Below are 18,010 nucleotides of genomic sequence, written 5' to 3'. Positions count from 1 at the left end.
TGAAAGATTCCTCACCAAGACAAATGAATGCAGTCATATTCTATTTGCAAAGCATCATCACTGTAACCATTCCCATACCAACATCCTCCATCACATGGTGTGTCTATGATGGGGGCTGCTGCCGGACAATTCTAATGGCCACTGGCAAGTCAGTCATTATTCAATAATAAATGTTGGCCTTTCTCTGTGTGAAAGGATTTTTCTTCTCTTTGACACAAACCTGAATTGAATCTGATGCATGTTTTGGACTAATACCAATACATGGCAAATGAATTGTTCAGTCATTTCCTTTTTAGTCGAAGATATGAAAATGAAGAGAATCAAATAATGGAAATAGTATAAATATGTTTGTGAAATAGAAATGAATAATCGATTCACTTGATTGTCCAGGTTGCTGTCATCACTATTAGAGTTGGCAACTATTTCCCTTTTATTGGGCAACATTTCAATGTCTTTATTTAGCAAGCATGAGGGATAGATACCCTGATCGATAGGCCGCCGATGAGTATGAGCCGAATTCCAGGAAAAATCGGGCAATTTTCACTGCCAATCACTAAAGCTGACCACCTGTGGCTAGCACTATTGCAGCATGCAGCAATTCATGCCTGCAGTGTGGCGTAGGGCCTCATGCTCCTCCCACTTCCCTCCACTGTGCAGGCGTTCCAAAACGAAAACAAACGTGTTGGTCGTATGGAACTTAACTTCCAATGCATGCCATGTAAAGTATGTGGTGGGGTGGCAAGTTAATAAGCTTTCATTGAATACGCCATGCGGCACGGCGGTCTGGTGGTTAGTGCGCAGACCTCACAGCTAGGAGACCAGGGTTCGGTCCCCGCCCTCGGCCATCTCTGTGTGGAGTTTGCATGTTCTCCCCGTGCATGCGTGGGTTTTCTCCGGGTACTCCGGTTTCCTCCCACATTCCAAAAACATGCTAGGTTAATTGGCCACTCCAAATTGTCCATAGGTATGAATGTGAGTGTGAATGGTTGTTTGTCTACATGTGCCCTGTGATTGGCTGGCCACCAGTCCAGGGTGTACCCCGCCTCTCGCCCGAAGACAGCTGGGATAGGCTCCAGCACCCCCCGCGACCCTCGTGAGGAAAAAGCGGTAGAAAATGAATGAATGAATGAATACGCCATTTGAAGAACAACTGACAGAGTATGGTGAGTTTTGGAGGCTCATGGAGTGATCATCTGTCAAATGGCAGCTAACACTATAACACAATGGACAACACTCAGCCATTGTGTGTGTCAGAAGGCTAAGTTAATAACCCCAAAAAGAATAGAATTCATGGGACGAGATAGCAGCCTTTGTCAGCAGTGAAAGAGTGCTCGCTCACTCACCTAGAAGTCCTGCTAGAGTACCAGTGTACTCCATCTTGCATCCAAAGTCTCCTTAAAGAAGGCGTTTCACCATCAATATACTGTACTGAAAGATCCATACTGTATTTTGTCTAAATATGTCTAAATTATGCTTCCTTTTCTCATATCATATGGCCTGTAGCACTTAGCATAAATACATCGGAAAATGAACAATTAATCCATGTCATCGGCATCAGCCAATTTGAATCTCGGATGACTGGTATCGGAATTGAGTTTTGAATTTGATGATGTTATTGTTATCGTTTTGTTATTATATGTTATTACCCGCTAGATTTCTCACCTGATGATGAGGTTTTAGAGAAAGAGTCTCAAGGTGACTGATAACACTTTTGCTTTGTTTCTGTGTACAATATACATGATGTATACAATGATTTCACTTTTGTCTGAGTTTACCTGGAGAACGTTGTTTTGCATCCACACACTGATCTGTTGCAGTGTAAAATAAACATGCAGAGCCATGTTCACCTGCTGTCAGTGACGGGTAGATATTAATGTGGTTTGCAATGTGGTAGGACACATTGAAGCTGTGTATTAGCTGGCCTAAAGAAAGCATGTACAGATTGAACATTTGGGGTCCCGGCATTGACCCCTGGGGAACCCTACGGGTCATAGCCATTTGCTCTGAGACACCATTACCATTTCCACCAAAGTACTTCCGGTCCTCCAGATAGTATATGAACCATTTCAGAGCAGTACCAGAGATTCCCAGCCAGTTTTCTAAGCTCTGTAATAAGATCACATGGTTGACTGCGTCCAAGGAAGGACCTGTCAGGTCTAGCAGAACTAAAAGTGAGACTTTGCCTGCATCTGTGTTCAGACGTATATCATTTGTCACCTTGATCAGAGGTATCTCAGTGCTGTGGTGGGGTGTAAAGCCTGATTGGAAAGTATCAAACACATTGCTAGAGAGGAGAAAGTCAGTAAACTGTTTGTCGACAACCTTTTCTAAGACTGTCCCAGAGAATGGCAGCTTTGATATGGGCATCTGGGTCTGGGTCCCGTAGCTCAGCAAACGCGGTAGCAGTTGAAGAACTAATATTACGACTGCTAGAGCACTGATTCCAGTCCGAGCGGTGGCATTGGGTCAATATTTCAAATGTTATAAACTAATGGTCAGAGGCGGTGGTTGTATAAGAAAGAATGTTACGTTGGAGGTCGCAATGCCCCGGATTAAGACCAGATCCAGGGTATTTCCATTGATGTGGGTTGGCTCATGAATTAATTGAACAAAGCCAAAAGTATCAATTATTTTCTGTAAAGCCACACTAAGGGACTCGTCAGGAGAATTGACATTGACAGTACATGTCATTGACATGACATGACATGTACTGAGGTTAAGAGCAGATTCATGGATGAGGGCAACACCCCCGCCTTTCCTATTAGGACGTGAAACCTGAGAGCTCAGAAAATTAGGTGGAGATGCCTCATTAAGGGATATAAAATCATTTGGTTTCAACCAGGTCTTGCAAAGACCGATTATGTTGAGATTATGATCTCTTATGAGATCATTAATGAGCACAGCCTCACAGATGAGATCGTTAATGAGCACAGCCTCACAGAGTGATCTATTATTCATAAGACCAATTTTCGTAAAAGTTGGCTGAATCTGTAAGCATAATATGTTGCATTATTCCACACAAAGGGCTATGTGTATTTTTCAAGTCCAGCCTAGCGCCAGTTAGCCATAACCTTACAGACTCCACACCCGTTCTAACAGGCTCGCTAATCACCTGTCCCCCGATGTGTTCTAGTGCAGGATGTCATGTAGGACTCAAACAGTAATCTATATTTCTCGAAAGGGTAAGAGCGGCTTCCCCATTAGGATGGAGGCCGTCTCGACCAAACAGTTGGAGGTTCCTCCAGAAGGAAGGCCAGTTATCTACAAACTGAAATCCCTGTTCGTTACAGAAGCCAGCCAGCCACCGGTTTAGCAAGAATAAAAAAAACAAACCGCTCATCATTGGCCCTGCAGGCAAGAGACCAGAGACAACTACTCGATACCGACACATCTTTCTGGCGAGATTACAAGTCCTTGCTATGTTCCTTTTCGTAATCTCTGATTGCCTCATCCTAGCGTCATTGGAGCCGACGTGTGTTACTATGTCAGAGAAGCTATTGTTGTTTGCGTTATGTTGGTGTTTAGACCTGTAGCGAGTCAGTTCCCCAAGGCTAGCTTCAATGTCGGGTGCTCTGGCCCCAGGAATGCACATTACGGTGTCTGGGTTCTTAAGATTAATGTAATGATGGAGTCACCTATAACTAATGTGCGGGAGCCAGTAGACTGTGTTGGAGTAGGGCTTTCTAAGGGAGTATATCTGTTATGCTTCTGAATTGGCTCATCGCGGTTAGCAGGCCACTTATATTCTATACATGAGGTTTAGCAAAGCAGTAGCCCATAGTGTTCTCGATAAGTGTCCAGCATTGACGCTGTTGGGAATAGCAGCAGGGGGCACTAATGGTGGAGGCCGAGCTGGGCGAGCTTTGGCTGATGGAATGGGCTGAGAAGTTGGAGGGGCCCGTTTGTTTTTTGAGGATAGAATCATTGATCTTGCCATGTCAGGAGTGTGGGGAAACATTTTAATCCCTGATTTCCAAACGTTCATCAAATCTCATGGGTGATGATGGATACTGGATGGTGTAGATGCAGATGTGGATCAGGTGGGTCCCAAGCTGTCTGCTGCTATACATTTGCCTCTGACAGGTCTGTCTTTGCAAAGACACAGTATCATTTAGGTTGTATGTATCAGCCTTTACTTCGGAGGTAAATGTGGACATCTTCCCACTGGATTCCACTCGGAGCGTCTCATTAAGTCATTTTTTATATCTAAGGCAAAAATCCTTTTTGTAGTGCATACAGTTCTTGTTGATATAGCCGATAGCTTTCACCAGGAGACTTGTTGAGAAAGTTGTAGTCGCTGGCTCGTCAGATATGTTGGGGAAAAAACAAAAGAAATCAAAAAGTCTTGATTGACTTAAAAGAAATATAAATGGTTTAGTGTAGCCCGTGTCAAGCTGTCATGTTGAAGCCATTGAGCTTTTTCAGACATTGATTGTCATGGCAATACAGGACAATGTGGGCTCAATACAGTACAATACTACGTGACACAGCACACATGTAGGGGTTGGCATCCCTTTTTATGATTGGCTTTGAAAGTTAATGTTCATTGAAGTTATCATATATTTGACTGTGAACACATTTAAATATTATATTTGTATATATGTATGTGCCCTGTATCCTGCTGGCCTTCTGCTGAGTGTGAATGGAACAAGACACTCAAGATTGTGAAGAGCAAACAGAAAACATCTGACCACAGCGGCACACAGAGGCACGGCGAAGTCCACCAATTGTTTTCTTATCATACATCTAAATGCAATCAACTGTTTTGCTTGTGTCAGCTTGATCACATCACATTGCAACTGCCATTTTCCTTAGGGAACTTAGGGAACACCACAAGAAAATAAAAAGGGAGGCAACGAAGAGTGTACTCAGAGCGGTTGGAGATTGTATGCCGAGTACATCTCTTCCGTTCTCCTCGCGAGTAAAATTGATAACGGTTACCTTCTTTCTTCCGTTTCATTGTTAAGGTGCTTAGACCTGACAATGCCAATCTCAGATATTAACACAAATGAATATTTTCTTTCATGGCTGTGATTTCCTTCAACATGTTCCCTCTGTACAGCAAATATATATATATATATATATATATATATATATATATATATATATATATATATATATATATATATATATATATATATATATATATATATATATATATATATATATATATATATGTGTGTGTGTATATATATATATATGTGTGTATATATATATATATATGTGTATGTATGTATATATATGTATATAATTGTATTGGCATGTTGACAAATTGAAGTAGTACTTAAGTTGGATGTACAAAAGTACAGCTGGGAAATGAAAATGGAAAACAATTTACCTGTGACTTGTATTTTAGGTATATTGATGAATCCTCTGTGAATCACCACCTTATCTTGGTGGAGGGGTTTGAGTGCCTGAGTGATCCTAGGAACGATGTTGTCCCCTGGTATGGTTTCCTAAGGCAAACAGGTCTTAGGTGACGGGCCAGACCAGTAATTCAGTGATTCAGAATACCCTTGTGAGGAAAGTAAAGAGGAGAGACCGCACCTCCCCCGGACGTGGGATACCGGGGCCTCACCCGGGAGCCAGGCCCGGGGCAAGGGGCTTGCAGGCGAACGACTGTTGGTCCGGTACATTATGTTTTGGGTGGGGGTTGAGGGCGGGCACCTGGGCGACCTGGGCTTCGGTGGCCAAATCTGGTTCTTGGTTCACTTCTCTTTGGTAATGGCAATGATAATGGTTTCATTTCATTTGAACATGCATCGGATTACAATTGAGTGCCTATTATCAGTTCACACCCTTGTGAGGATAAGCGGTAGAAAATGAATGAATGAATGAGTTCCACATGTCCAAAAGGAGTAGGAAGAAGCAAAGCTTATTAAATCCTACCCCTCCATCTGGTACTTTTACAATCAGGAACTGTTACATTTACTACATTTCCTAATATAATTTAAGTTGTTTTTTATTTTTTACTTTGTTTTATTAATTTTTATCTTTTTTATTTTTTACATTTATTACTATTATTTTATTTTTTGTCACGTAACAAAGTACGAGGTGATAAATAATACCAGTTTTAAGTCTTTCGTGACTTTGGAGATATCATTGATGTACAAGTTGAACAGTTTTGGTCCCAGTATTGACCCCTGGGGAACTCTGCACGTAATATATGAACTTGCAGATGTGTATTCTCCGAGCTTTACGTATTGCTTCCTGTCAGCTAAGTAGCTTTTGAAGTTCAGAACTAATCCTCTTATTCTGTACCTTTCTAATTTAGTTATTAGAATGTCATGATTGATTATATCAAAGGCTTTTGTCAGATCCATGAATACTGCGGCTGCACACTTCCTATGATCTGTAGCGTTAGTGATCTCCTCCAGAGCACCCCTTCTATGCCACTGCGCTCAGGGAATATCAGGTATTTGGGTATCAACATTTCCTCCAATCTGTCAGACCTGATCAGCTTGAATTATACCTCACTGTTGAAATCAATTGAGGATGATCTAGACCGTTGGAGAACTTTGCCGATCTCTCTTATGGGCAGAGTATCCACTGTGAAAATGATGATATTACCAAGGATCAATTATCTAGTCTCTATGATCCCAACCAAACCATCTATAACTAGTTTCAAGTCATTAGATTCATATATAAATACATTTCTTTGGAAAAATAAGCCAGCACGAATAAGTCTAAAAACATTACAAAAATCTAAAGAATGTGGGGGCTTAAACTGCCAAATTTCTCCAATTACTTCCTGGCAAATAGGCTACAGTATATCTTAAAATGGATAAAACCTAACCCCTTGGATCAGTTATGGCTAGACATTGAACAATCATTTAGCCAAGAAATCCCCATCTTTAACTTACCTTTCATAAGTCAAATCCTTAGGAAACACGACTGTTTTAAAAGTATAAAACAGCTTGGTGGGAATTTTTTAAAATAACTAGGTCCTCACTCACTCCTTGCCAGTACACTCCGATCTGGAGTAACCCCGACATATTACTTAAAAAAAACATTGGATTTTACAACATGGCATGAAAAAGGAATAAGTTGCATGGAAAATATCATAAGGGGGAAAACATTTGTGTCATTCAATTACCTTGTTACACAGTAATTATAATTAATTAAATCCATAATTAGAGCTAGTTACCGTAACATATCTTGGGAAAGCTATCCCACCATTGACCAATTCTTAAACGTATCCGCTCCCCAAACATTATCCAAGCTGTACATTCTATTGTCAAAGTGTGACAACACCGTTGGGGTTCCAGTCTCCAAATGGAACCCAGATTTATCTACAAGCTGTGACCCTGAGTTCTGGAAGCAAATATGCCTTAATTCTTCCCGTCTAATAAAAAATCCCAAGCTGCAGTTGGTTCAGTTCAAAACCCTTCATAGAGTACACTACACAGGACAGAGAATGTTTAAAACGGGTCTAACTGACTCTAACATCTGTGTACACTGCCCAGATCATGTAGTAGATGATTATTTACTCTCTATGTGGGCTTGTGCCCCCATTAATAATTTCTGGCAAGCAGTGTGTGAAGACCTATCTTTGGCACTTGGGACCTCTATTCCTTCCTCACCTGTATTGTGCTTGTTGGGCGATCTTTCTACAGTCAACGTAGAAACAAATCACACACAACTCCTCATCACAGCGTTAAGCATCGCCAAGAAAACCATTCTCATCATTTGGAAATCCCCCAAAAAACTGAACATAGCCCTTTACAAAAATCTTCTGTTAGATCATGGCTGATGCAGTCCTGGTTGTCACTGTTGTTGTTATGGGAATTGTTGTTGCTGCTGTTTTTGTCTCTCTCTCTACTGTCTCCCCCCACCACGCCCCCAGCCCCACCCCAGTTTTTCTTCTTCTTTTCTGTGTTTCTTCTTGCTCCGGTCCGGTCGCTCCAAATGCGCACAACACAAACATCAAATAACGGCAAATAACATTTCATGGTACAGGGAAGTTGTAGCTTATTCTTTATTTTATTTAATTTTATTTGACCTTTTTACCGTTATTTATTATTATTTTTTTTTACCTTTAGCAATTTAAGAACTAATTCTTATTTACAAATGCAGCCTGAACAAAGAGCAAAAGCACTTTGATGGGAGAGGGAAGTGCTGAAAATAAGAACAACGTTATATAAAATGACAAATATCAATACGGTAAATGTGTAATACAAAAGCATCAACCAACAACATTAAAGCAATAGGATATGGCAATAGGCCTAATCAGCAAGTGCATGAGTCAGATGTAATTAGTTGCACGTTTTGTTTAAAGACAAAGAGAGCTGTGAAGGCTGAAAGTTTTAGAGAGTTTTTAGGGTGTTCCAGTCATTAGCTGCAGCAAACCGGAAAGCGCTGCGTCCAATGACGGTACGAACTTTGGGGATGGAGAGTTTGATGTGATTACTGGACCTTAGATTGTAAGCAGAGTGAGAAAGATGTACGAGGGAAGAGAGATAGAAGGGTGTGATGCCAAGTATGGTTTTGTAGATGAGCTGGAGCCAGTGACGGAGCCGTCTGGTATGGAGTGATGTCCAGTCTACCAACTTATATAATTCACAGTGGTGAGTGGTGAAAGGGGCGCTAGTAGCAAAACGGATGGCAGAGTGGTGAAGAATATCCAGCTTCTCCAGAGTAGACTGAGACGCCATCCTATAGATCAGGGGTGCTCACACTTTTTCAGCATGCGAGCTACTTTTAAAATGACCGAGTCAAAATGATCTACCCACTACAAAAATGCAAAACATCTATTTATTTTCAAATGTATTGAGGATTATTTGTACGTACAATGTATGTTGATGTACCTTACATAACCAAATGAGCCAATATTGCAAAACACACATAATTAACTATTAACATTTTTTGTAATTACCTGAGTTTACTTTGATGACTTGCACTGAATTGAACCAGCCAGGGATGCATAGTCCGGACAGTAGCTGCTGATAGCCAGCCTCAAGCACACTTCCAAATGTTTATCAGTCATGGATAATATCCGTATCATAATATCCGTATAATATTCCATATCCGTATGGAAGTGATATGTTTTTTGCCTTTTTACTTGGTCCAGTTTTTGCCTTTTTACTTGGTCCAGCTCCTTCACTCATTTTAGTGACCATAAACTTTAGCGAGGGCTTAAAATCTGACGCAATTCGCCGACTAGCTTAGCACTTTGCATCGTTGTTTACGCATGAGCGGTGACCTAAAGGTCAAAATTCAGTTGTCATCTGACTGGTTGTCCTGTATGTCAATCAAGTAACGGGGATGGATGATAGGCTGACATCGTAAGTTCTGCTGCACTTAGAGACGTTGTTTGATTTGATTGGTCGCCCGAAGGGCAACATTCAGTTGTCATCTGAATGGCTGCCCTGTATATCAATCAAGTGACGGCATTGATGCTGGGATGATATTTTTTTAATGTCACGCCGCGATCGACCAGTACCACCTCCGCGATCGACCGGTAGATCGCGATCGACTTAATGAGCACCCCTGCTATAGATGGTGTCACCATAATCAAAAGTAGGCAAGATGGACATTTTGTGTATGTGTATGTTTTGCTGAACGGGTCAAAGAGGACTTATTGCGATAGGGGACGTTCAAGCGAGCTTTGACTTTTGACTGTAAGTGCTTGATATGGGTGAAGGAAAGGGACGTGTCCAACCAGAGGCCAAGATATTTGTAACAGGTCACAAACTCCAGTTCAGACCTACTCACCCCTACTCCAGAAAATTTTCTGGAGTAGGGGTGAGATCAGGTTTCCGGCCAATATTACTTTGAGATTACATAATAAGCCTTTAACTATAATATATCGACTATTGGGATCTGGGATTATACTGAGACCGCTGCCCCCACAACCTGGCTAAGCGGAGGAGAATGGAATGATGAAGCATTTTATTGCTGACTTTACATGTTTCATATTTGTATAACCATCTGCTGCTGGCTTGTCCTGGTGTTTGAATCTGCCTGCGTGGGGGAAGGCAGAGCGCTTATCTGCTTAAAGCCACGCCCATATATTGAAGTGACATCACAAAGGGAAGTTTTACCACAACTTTTGAAAGTGAGCGTTTTGAGCCATCCCAAACTTCTTTCAGGGCTCACTTCCAAAAGTGCAAATGTCATTATCTGAAACTTTGGCATGGTTTAACACCAGAATCCAACATTCTAGCTACATTTATAGGTCAGAAAAGTGGAAAAAGCATCATAGGTCCCCTCAATGCTGACTTCAGTCAACTGCTGCTAGCAACGTACAATCCTAAAAACTATTTATGGATTTATTGCGAAGAAAGACATTTGAGATGAATCATTTTTGTGATGATCATTTTTGTAGTTCCTGCCAACATTTCCAAAGAAACGTAGTTCATCAATTAAAAATGTAATTGTGTGCAACAGCTTGACAAGAGTGTGAATGAGTCATTTATGAATTATTCAAAGCAATGTTGAACACGAAAAGGAGGGGAAGGTGTCACTGTGGTGTGTGTGTGTGTGTCTTTGTCATTAGGGCTGCAAAGGAGAGGAAGAAACCGGACCGTGTGGTGTTTGACTGCCAGGAGAGGGCCTACTGGGTGGTTCACAGACCTCCGGTGGGACGCACACACACACACACACACGCACACGCACACGCACACGCACACAGGCTGAATGAAGGAGGGTGTCATGGAGTCGCCAACAGACAGGAGAGAAATATAGAAAAGAAATTCTTCCCAGGGTATCTCATTATCTCTACCCATGACGTGTGCAGAGGGAGAGAGGGAAAGGGCACGGCTGATGAATATTTCACAGCTACGTAGGAGAATGTGCCGCACGGTGATTAGTATGATGGCCACACAGTCAGGAGACGGGGAAGACCTGGGTCGGAATCTCCGCTTGGCATTTCTGTGTGAAGTTTGCATGTTCTCCCCGTTGGTGCGCTTTTAAGCATAAGCGGTGAAGTCCATCAGCGGCGACTCACTCCCCATATGGTGTTCTAAGCTGAGTTCTGGTGGGATTTCGGTGCTGAGAAAAGTAGTTCCAGCTAGTTGCTGGGGACAGTTAAGTAGCTTGGCTTCTCAAAACAATATGCGTTCAAAAGCATAATACGTTTGCATCACAAAAATGCCTACTCTAAAAAAATTACACCTCACAAATCGCTCGGCTTTATTTTCTCTGCCGTCATATCACTTGGCGCTCCCGCCTGTCCATTGTGTGTGTGTTTCACAGTGTTTAGATGGAGTGGAGCTATCGTGGTTTAAAAAATTGTACTTGCTTTAATTATCCGGGCTGTGACAACAAGAAAGTGCCCACTGTAAACAGTGTGTGTCAAGTTCCCTTTGGTTTTCATACAATCCCAACTTGAAGGGGATGAGCCATCTACCCAGAGGTGTAGGAAGCGTATTCACTCAATAAATAAGCGGCTTGTCCTGTTTTGCATCTTTTATTTTCATTTGCAATTTAGGGTGCAGTTTGTCACTTGAAATTAGGTGAAAAACCTTTCAATAATAAAAAAAAAAAAGAAAGAAAAAGGAACACATTTAAATTCTGTGCAAAGTCACAAATCCCATGCCTCACAAATTACTGCAATAGAGAATAAGCAAATTAAGCTTTAATACAATACCAGGTAAGCATGAATCAGGTATGAATTCCACCACTTGCCATATATGTGTTGCTGTTTTTATTTATATATATATATATATATATATATATATATATATATATATATATATATATATATATATATATATATATATATATATATATATGTATATATATATATATATATATATATTTTTTAATGTGTTCTTAAATTATTCCTAATTATAATATATAATAAATAAATAAAATTCAGTTAGCTTCCAAATCACATTTCCAAACCAAAGTGAAATAAACGTACTTAATACATACACAACACTATAAGCTAACTATTTACACCCGTCACAATTTCAACCACATTAAATCAAGTTAACCACGATACCAGCAAGCGTTTAACTCAACAATCAGTGCACGTGAGCATCAAACAGTGACAAGCCACGCACTAGACGCCGTGGCTAAGCTATCGTTAGCACAGCTTCTTCACATTGACACAGTTTGGCGTCTTACCGGCTGCCTCTCTGGTGTTTGTAGATGCTCTGATCTGTATGGGCGACTTACAACGATAGATAAACAGTCTCTGCCTGGTGCTGCTGCTTGTCTGCTTCACCTGTGCTGGTGTGCGCCACTTATTCCGGTCCGGCCGCGATTGATGTCACGAAGGTTCCTCCTCCCATTTTAGAGGATACTGCTTTCCCGGATACTGCTTTCCTTTTCTGAGGTGCTGGACGGCTTGCCAGAACCTCTTTGAGGCCGACCCAAAGTCGTGCTCCATGGCCCCACATTCTTTGCCCCGACCCTCGACCAAAGCCGCGTGCTGCTTGGCCTGACAGTACCTGTCAGCTGCTTCAAATGTCCCAAAAGCCATCCATGCTAGATAGGATTCCTTCTTCAGCTTGATGGTGGGCCTGACCTCTGGTGTCCACCATCGGGTCCGGGGCCTTCCGCCACGACTAGCACCGATACGACTACAAAGTCGATTATAGACCTGCGGTCTAGGGTGTCCTGGTGCCAAGTGCACATATGGAAATCCCTATTTTGAACATAGTGTTAGTTGTAAGTAAACTGTGGTTCGCACAGAAGTCCAATAACATCACACCACATGGGTTCCGATCGGGGAGGCCATTCCTCCCAATCACGCCCCTCCAGGTCACTCTGTCATTGCCCACATGGCCGTTGAAGTCTCCCAGTAGAACGACGGAGTCACTAGCTGGGGTGCGAGAAGGGTACTCTGAGCTGCCGTTTGGTGCGTATGCACGAACGACAGTCTGGACTCTTTTACCAACCCAAAGGCATTACGGAAAGGGACCATCATGTTCACTGGGGATGACAACAGAGGCACCAAGCCGGGGGGCTATTAATAAGACCCCACCAGCTCTCCGCCTCTCCCCTGCAGCAACTCCAGAGTAGAACAAGGTCCAACCCCTCTCGAGGAGTTTGGTTCCAGAACCCAAACTGTGGGTTCAGGTGAGTGCGACTGTATCTGGTTGGACTGTCTGAACCTCTCGCACAAGTTCAGGCTCTTTCCCCACCAGACAAGTTACATTCCATGTCCCAAGAACCAGATTTGGCCGCCGAAGACCAGATCGCCCAGGCACCTGCCTCGACCGCCGCCCAAAACACAACGCATACTTGTATCCACCAAAAATGATCTGTAATGGGTACTCATCCCTACAAAGTGTGTCAAAGATCCTGTGTATGACTAAACTGGTTGAACAGAAGACATAGGTGGGTGTGATGTCATTCGAGGACTAGGTTTGGCCCACAGGCCGCCAATTGATCAACACTGCCAAACTAGTGAAGGTGGTAAAAGCTAAGTTAGTACTTCAGTCGTGGCTGAGTGTATATTGCGTGTAATATTTCAGCAGTGGGTATACTATATGTGTGTGCAGCCGGGCAGCGTGAGCGCCATGGACTATGGACTTGATAGACGGATAGATCCTAACGCAGACGAGGTAAAGGGTGAGTGACCTGGACTCAATTCCATCTTTCCGCTCTCCATGTAGCGGCTAAAAAACTGAAAGCTTCTTTTCGTCTTCTCCCTCTTGCAGGCCTTTCTTTTTCTGTAGCGTAAAGCCATGTGATATATACTATGTCAGTATCAATTCCTCAGTGTGTGTCATCTGGCCTCTTATCCTGTCTGCGTCTATCCTCCTCGAAGGCCAAAACGCCCGACTTCTACGAGAGAATGGTGCCAATTTAGTTTGTAGCCTTATTTTAGCCGCGTGTCATCTTTTTCTCAGCCGCTTCTTTTCCTCCTGCAGATGATCTTCACCCAGCAGTCCATCATGAGGCCCAGAGTCAAGTCATCCGTGTCCATCGGAGCGTAAGTTGTCTTAAATTGCTGGCATCATTCCCACCCCAGGCCACCAGGAGTCAGTGTGCTGGAAGTTGGGTTACTTCAGCAAGATTGAGCCTGTATTGCCCTGCTTTCATTTTGAGGGTATTGTGACATTGTTGTGTTTGTAGGTTGGTGAAATACTGCGCCACCTACAACAACCACGACCCCTTCCTGTTCAGATGTCTGCCAAGCAACCCCTGGTTAACCGACGATGTCACCTACTGGACCCTGAACATGCCCAAGTAGGACAACGCAGAACATGACAGCAGAGCTCATGTTGCTTTACTATTTCATCTTATTTGTCTCAGTGTGGACACGCCAACAAAGATGCGCGTGGAGCGCTGGACCTTCAGCTTTGGCGAGCTCCTCTCGGACCCGCGAGGCCGTGACGACTTCAGGCGCTTCCTGAAGAAAGAGTTCAGCGGTACGATGATGAGCGTGTAGATAGAGGAAGAGTCATTGTTGCACGCTTCTATTCATCACTGACTGTTTTACAGGCGAGAACTTGGCCTTCTGGGAAGGTTGTGAGGACTTAAAGTGGGGTGCAGCCACCACCATGAAGGAGAAAGCCGAGCAGATCTACAAGTAACTACTTGCACTGAATTGCATTACACACAATATCACAATATTACTAGGAATGCTTTGACCAGCCACTACCGATACTGATCACATGGCTTAATTATCCTTTTACATTGTATTTATAATGCTATTGGCTGATAATGCTATCAATACTAGTGCTATTGGCCAGGGGTGTCATATAAAGGGGAAAAGGACAACTCCACAGTCCCTTGACTGCCACCAAAAAATAGGTCATTAGTAGGGATGTTCGATCTGATCTTCGGGATCGGTGGCCGATCCACTGTATATTTGGGGATGGGATAATATCGGCTTCCGCAATGAGACTGGGACGATACGGTTATCTCAGCAAGCGGAAGTGCTCACTATCAAAGATTTAGACAGATTTGTGAACAACATTTGAAAGAAATGATAATATTGTTTATCTGGAATGAATTTTAGATCTTTAAGTGCACAGTCCATCATATGAAAAATGGGAGAAAAAACTAAAGTGTTGTGTTTATATTTTGCGTTGGGTATATATGATATAGTGGAATATCTACCTATCTATCCATCCATCCATCCATCCATCCATATACATACATATACATACATATACATACATATACATACATATACATACATATAGATAGATAGATAGATACTATATATATATATTATTATTATAATATATAATATTTTATCAAGCATTTAACTGTAATTTAATAAGCGTTAAAAAAACATATTTTTGCTTCTGTAAAGAGAAATAATAAATTGAGAATAGAAAATCAAAATCAAACATTTGACTAAGTAATGAAGGAGCAATTGGTTGAATTATTTGGATAACCAAGCGGCTTAAATGGACATAGTACATAGTGTAAGTGGTGGTTATGTTTAGGGCTATATATACTATATGTCTTATGTTGGTAAAATATCATTCATAAGTTGAGTTCAGGGATCAGCAACCATTAAAGATACAACAAAGTTTCCAATTTGGATGAAATGTTTTATGACCATTATGCCTTATGTTTTAGGTGTTTTCATTTGTACATTTCATGAAGGAAAGGTGCATTGAGGCAAATCTTTAATAATAATCTTTTCTTAATGTTCCCAAATAGGCTTTTTTACTCAAAACATTTAGAATTTAAAACCAGTATCATAAATAAACTATTCTTATTTTGAGCTGACACAAATAAACAAAAACATGTTCGTGTGAGAGGTCTCACTTGCTCCCATTTTGTATTTGCTGAACGTTTGTGGCGAATATAAGAGCTAATATGCTAATAATAAAGAAAAAAATAAGCTTACTGACTGTATTTTTTAAAATAATGGCCCATAGTTCCCAAATTGATGTCCTTTTACATAAAATTTAATTGTTTAATTTAATTTAAATGTAATTATCGTTGTAGTTGCACATTGAATCGTTTACCACAAAGAGATTTCCCCTACTTGTTATAGATAAAATCTTATTTTTATCTGCAGTTAAATGCAATTAATTCTGAATTACGTAATTATTACTACGTAATTATTAAAAAATTACGTAATTCTAATTATGTAATTTATAGAACAGGGAAGGTGTAGCTTACACTTTTCCCTGGCAGAGCAAATCTGTTTAGCATGTAAGGACATTTTGATCAATAATACTATCTGCCCCAATGGCTGGACAGGACACAAAAAGAAATAAAAGACAAGTGACCGCAGATGGGGGGCCATCCCCCTTCCAGGATGAGCAGGCTACAATGGATGTGGACTGGGCAACATATGACACAATAGAAGTATATGCAGAGTGCATTCAAATAGCATAATAGTCCAGTTCATAGATGTAGTGACACCAGGAGAGTTGGTCACATAGGGGTCTTGGGATGATCATTGGGAGTCAGGACTTAAACATTTCCATGAGGTAGCAGGGGGGAGGGCATTCCACACTGTTGGAAACCCAATAGGCTCTAGAGCAGGGGTCTCAAACACGCGGCCCGCGGGCCAAATGTGGCCCGCAGGACACTAGTTTGAGGCCCCCGCCTTGATATGAAAGTTTAATGTTAGTGCGGCCCGCGCATTTGATATGGATGCTGTATGGTATCATGTACCCAGAAAAAAATATTACGTTTGATTCATGTTCATGTTAAAGGTTAAATAACTGTTAATAGTTATCCTCCCTATCCCCTATCCCTATCCTCCCTATCCGTGTGGAAGTGGTAAGTTTTTGGCTATTTAAGTTTAAAGGAAATAACTTGAAGGCTACCGTTTAGGTCGCTAGCTCTCTAGTTTGCGAGTTAGCATGTGTCTCAAGACCCTGCAGTTGCGCAATATGTTGTAAATAAAAAGAGTATAAATGTGACTATAGTTGTTATTATTATTATATTTATTATTATTAGTATTTATTATATTTATTTATAACTGATTGATTGATTTTTTTATTCTTGATTTGTTTATTTATTTTATTTTTTATTTCTTATTTTGTGTAGAAAAATAAAAAGTAAGATATTTGAGAACAGTGGAATGTTTTATCAGAGCTTTTCTTGTAGAAAATCGGAACCAAAGCAAAGTTTATTCATTTTTTGTTGTGAGCGTAGGTTTCTAGACGGAGCATAGGGTACAACTAGGTCAACCAGATAGGAAGGTGCCAACCCATGTCGTATTTTGTAGGCAGGTAACAGAACCTTAACTGGACTGGGAACCAGTGCAAGTTGGCTAGTACTGGAGAAATATGCTGGAATTTACGCATCCTGGTGAGGAGTCGTGCTGCAACATTTTGTACTAACTGCAGGCTATTCTTGCTGTCCTTATCCTAGGACCTTCCTGGCCCGTGGCGCCCCTCGCTGGATCAACATTGACGGGAAGACAATGGAAATCACGGTGAACGGCCTGAAGTATCCACACCGATACGTCCTGGACGCCGCCCAGACCCACATCTACATGCTGATGAAGAAAGTCAGTAAGCACCAAAAGAATCTCCGTGTGGAACGATTCCTAAAAACTTTGCATTACAGGACTCCTACGGCCGCTACATGAAATCTCAGGTGTTTAAGGACACCTTGAAGAGGGCTATCTTCCCAGAGGAGCACAAATTCACGTAGGTGGTCCACCCTGTTTCATTCCCCACCTTCTTCTCCTGTCTTTCCTTTAACGACGCCTTTGCTCTCCCAGTGATGCCCAGCTGGAGCACAACTCCAAGAACCGCCGGCCCAGCATCAGCCCCATCATCCTCCGCCAGCAGGAGCTGGAGGAGCGGGCCAAGATGGCCGCCAACGCTCCCATGGACATCACCCAGGTCATGAGCAAACTCAGCAAACAGCAGAAGGGGGAAGCCCCGCCCCCTGCACCCCAGAAATGATGCATGCAAAATGTTAGCAGCTCATTTTCTGTCTTTCATTGGGATAAATTCCATGAATAGTCGGAATTTGGAATTCCATTACAATCATGTCCCAAAAGCTGTGGCTCTCAGTTAGTTTTTGCCATGCCCCCTGAGGGGACAGGCATTTTTTCAGATGTCAGCAGTATGCTTCCAAAAGTGTTTTCATATGCTACGAGCAGTTAGCAGGAATGCTTAGC

At 41.9% G+C, this 18,010-nt stretch overlaps 2 protein-coding genes across 3 annotated transcripts in view; both read left to right on the top strand.

Annotated features, from left to right (window-relative positions):
* The window catches only part of LOC131126084 (glutamate receptor ionotropic, NMDA 2C-like), a 100,891-nt gene that overhangs the window by 8,607 nt on the left and 74,274 nt on the right, over positions 1-18,010 (top strand). The gene's annotated exons all lie outside the window — the stretch shown is intronic.
* The window catches only part of LOC131126087 (regulator of G-protein signaling 9-like), a 22,780-nt gene extending 4,770 nt beyond the window's left edge, over positions 1-18,010 (top strand). The window contains exons 8-17 of one of the 2 annotated variants that reach the window (XM_058068272.1): positions 10,499-10,580; positions 13,455-13,517; positions 13,676-13,753; positions 13,827-13,888; positions 14,032-14,145; positions 14,212-14,327; positions 14,401-14,488; positions 17,251-17,389; positions 17,449-17,531; positions 17,606-18,010. In XM_058068272.1, coding sequence (XP_057924255.1) covers positions 10,499-10,580; positions 13,455-13,517; positions 13,676-13,753; positions 13,827-13,888; positions 14,032-14,145; positions 14,212-14,327; positions 14,401-14,488; positions 17,251-17,389; positions 17,449-17,531; positions 17,606-17,792 — 1,012 coding nt within the window. In that variant the 3' untranslated portion in view covers positions 17,793-18,010. The remainder of the gene's footprint in view (positions 1-10,498; positions 10,581-13,454; positions 13,518-13,675; positions 13,754-13,826; positions 13,889-14,031; positions 14,146-14,211; positions 14,328-14,400; positions 14,489-17,250; positions 17,390-17,448; positions 17,532-17,605) is intronic. The other variant, XM_058068275.1, reaches the window with a different exon arrangement.

This window comes from Doryrhamphus excisus, chromosome 3 (assembly GCF_030265055.1).
Source record: "Doryrhamphus excisus isolate RoL2022-K1 chromosome 3, RoL_Dexc_1.0, whole genome shotgun sequence".
Lineage (NCBI taxonomy): Eukaryota > Metazoa > Chordata > Actinopteri > Syngnathiformes > Syngnathidae > Doryrhamphus > Doryrhamphus excisus.
Note: the sequence above shows the minus strand (reverse complement) of the source record. Positions and strands in the feature narration are given on the sequence as shown.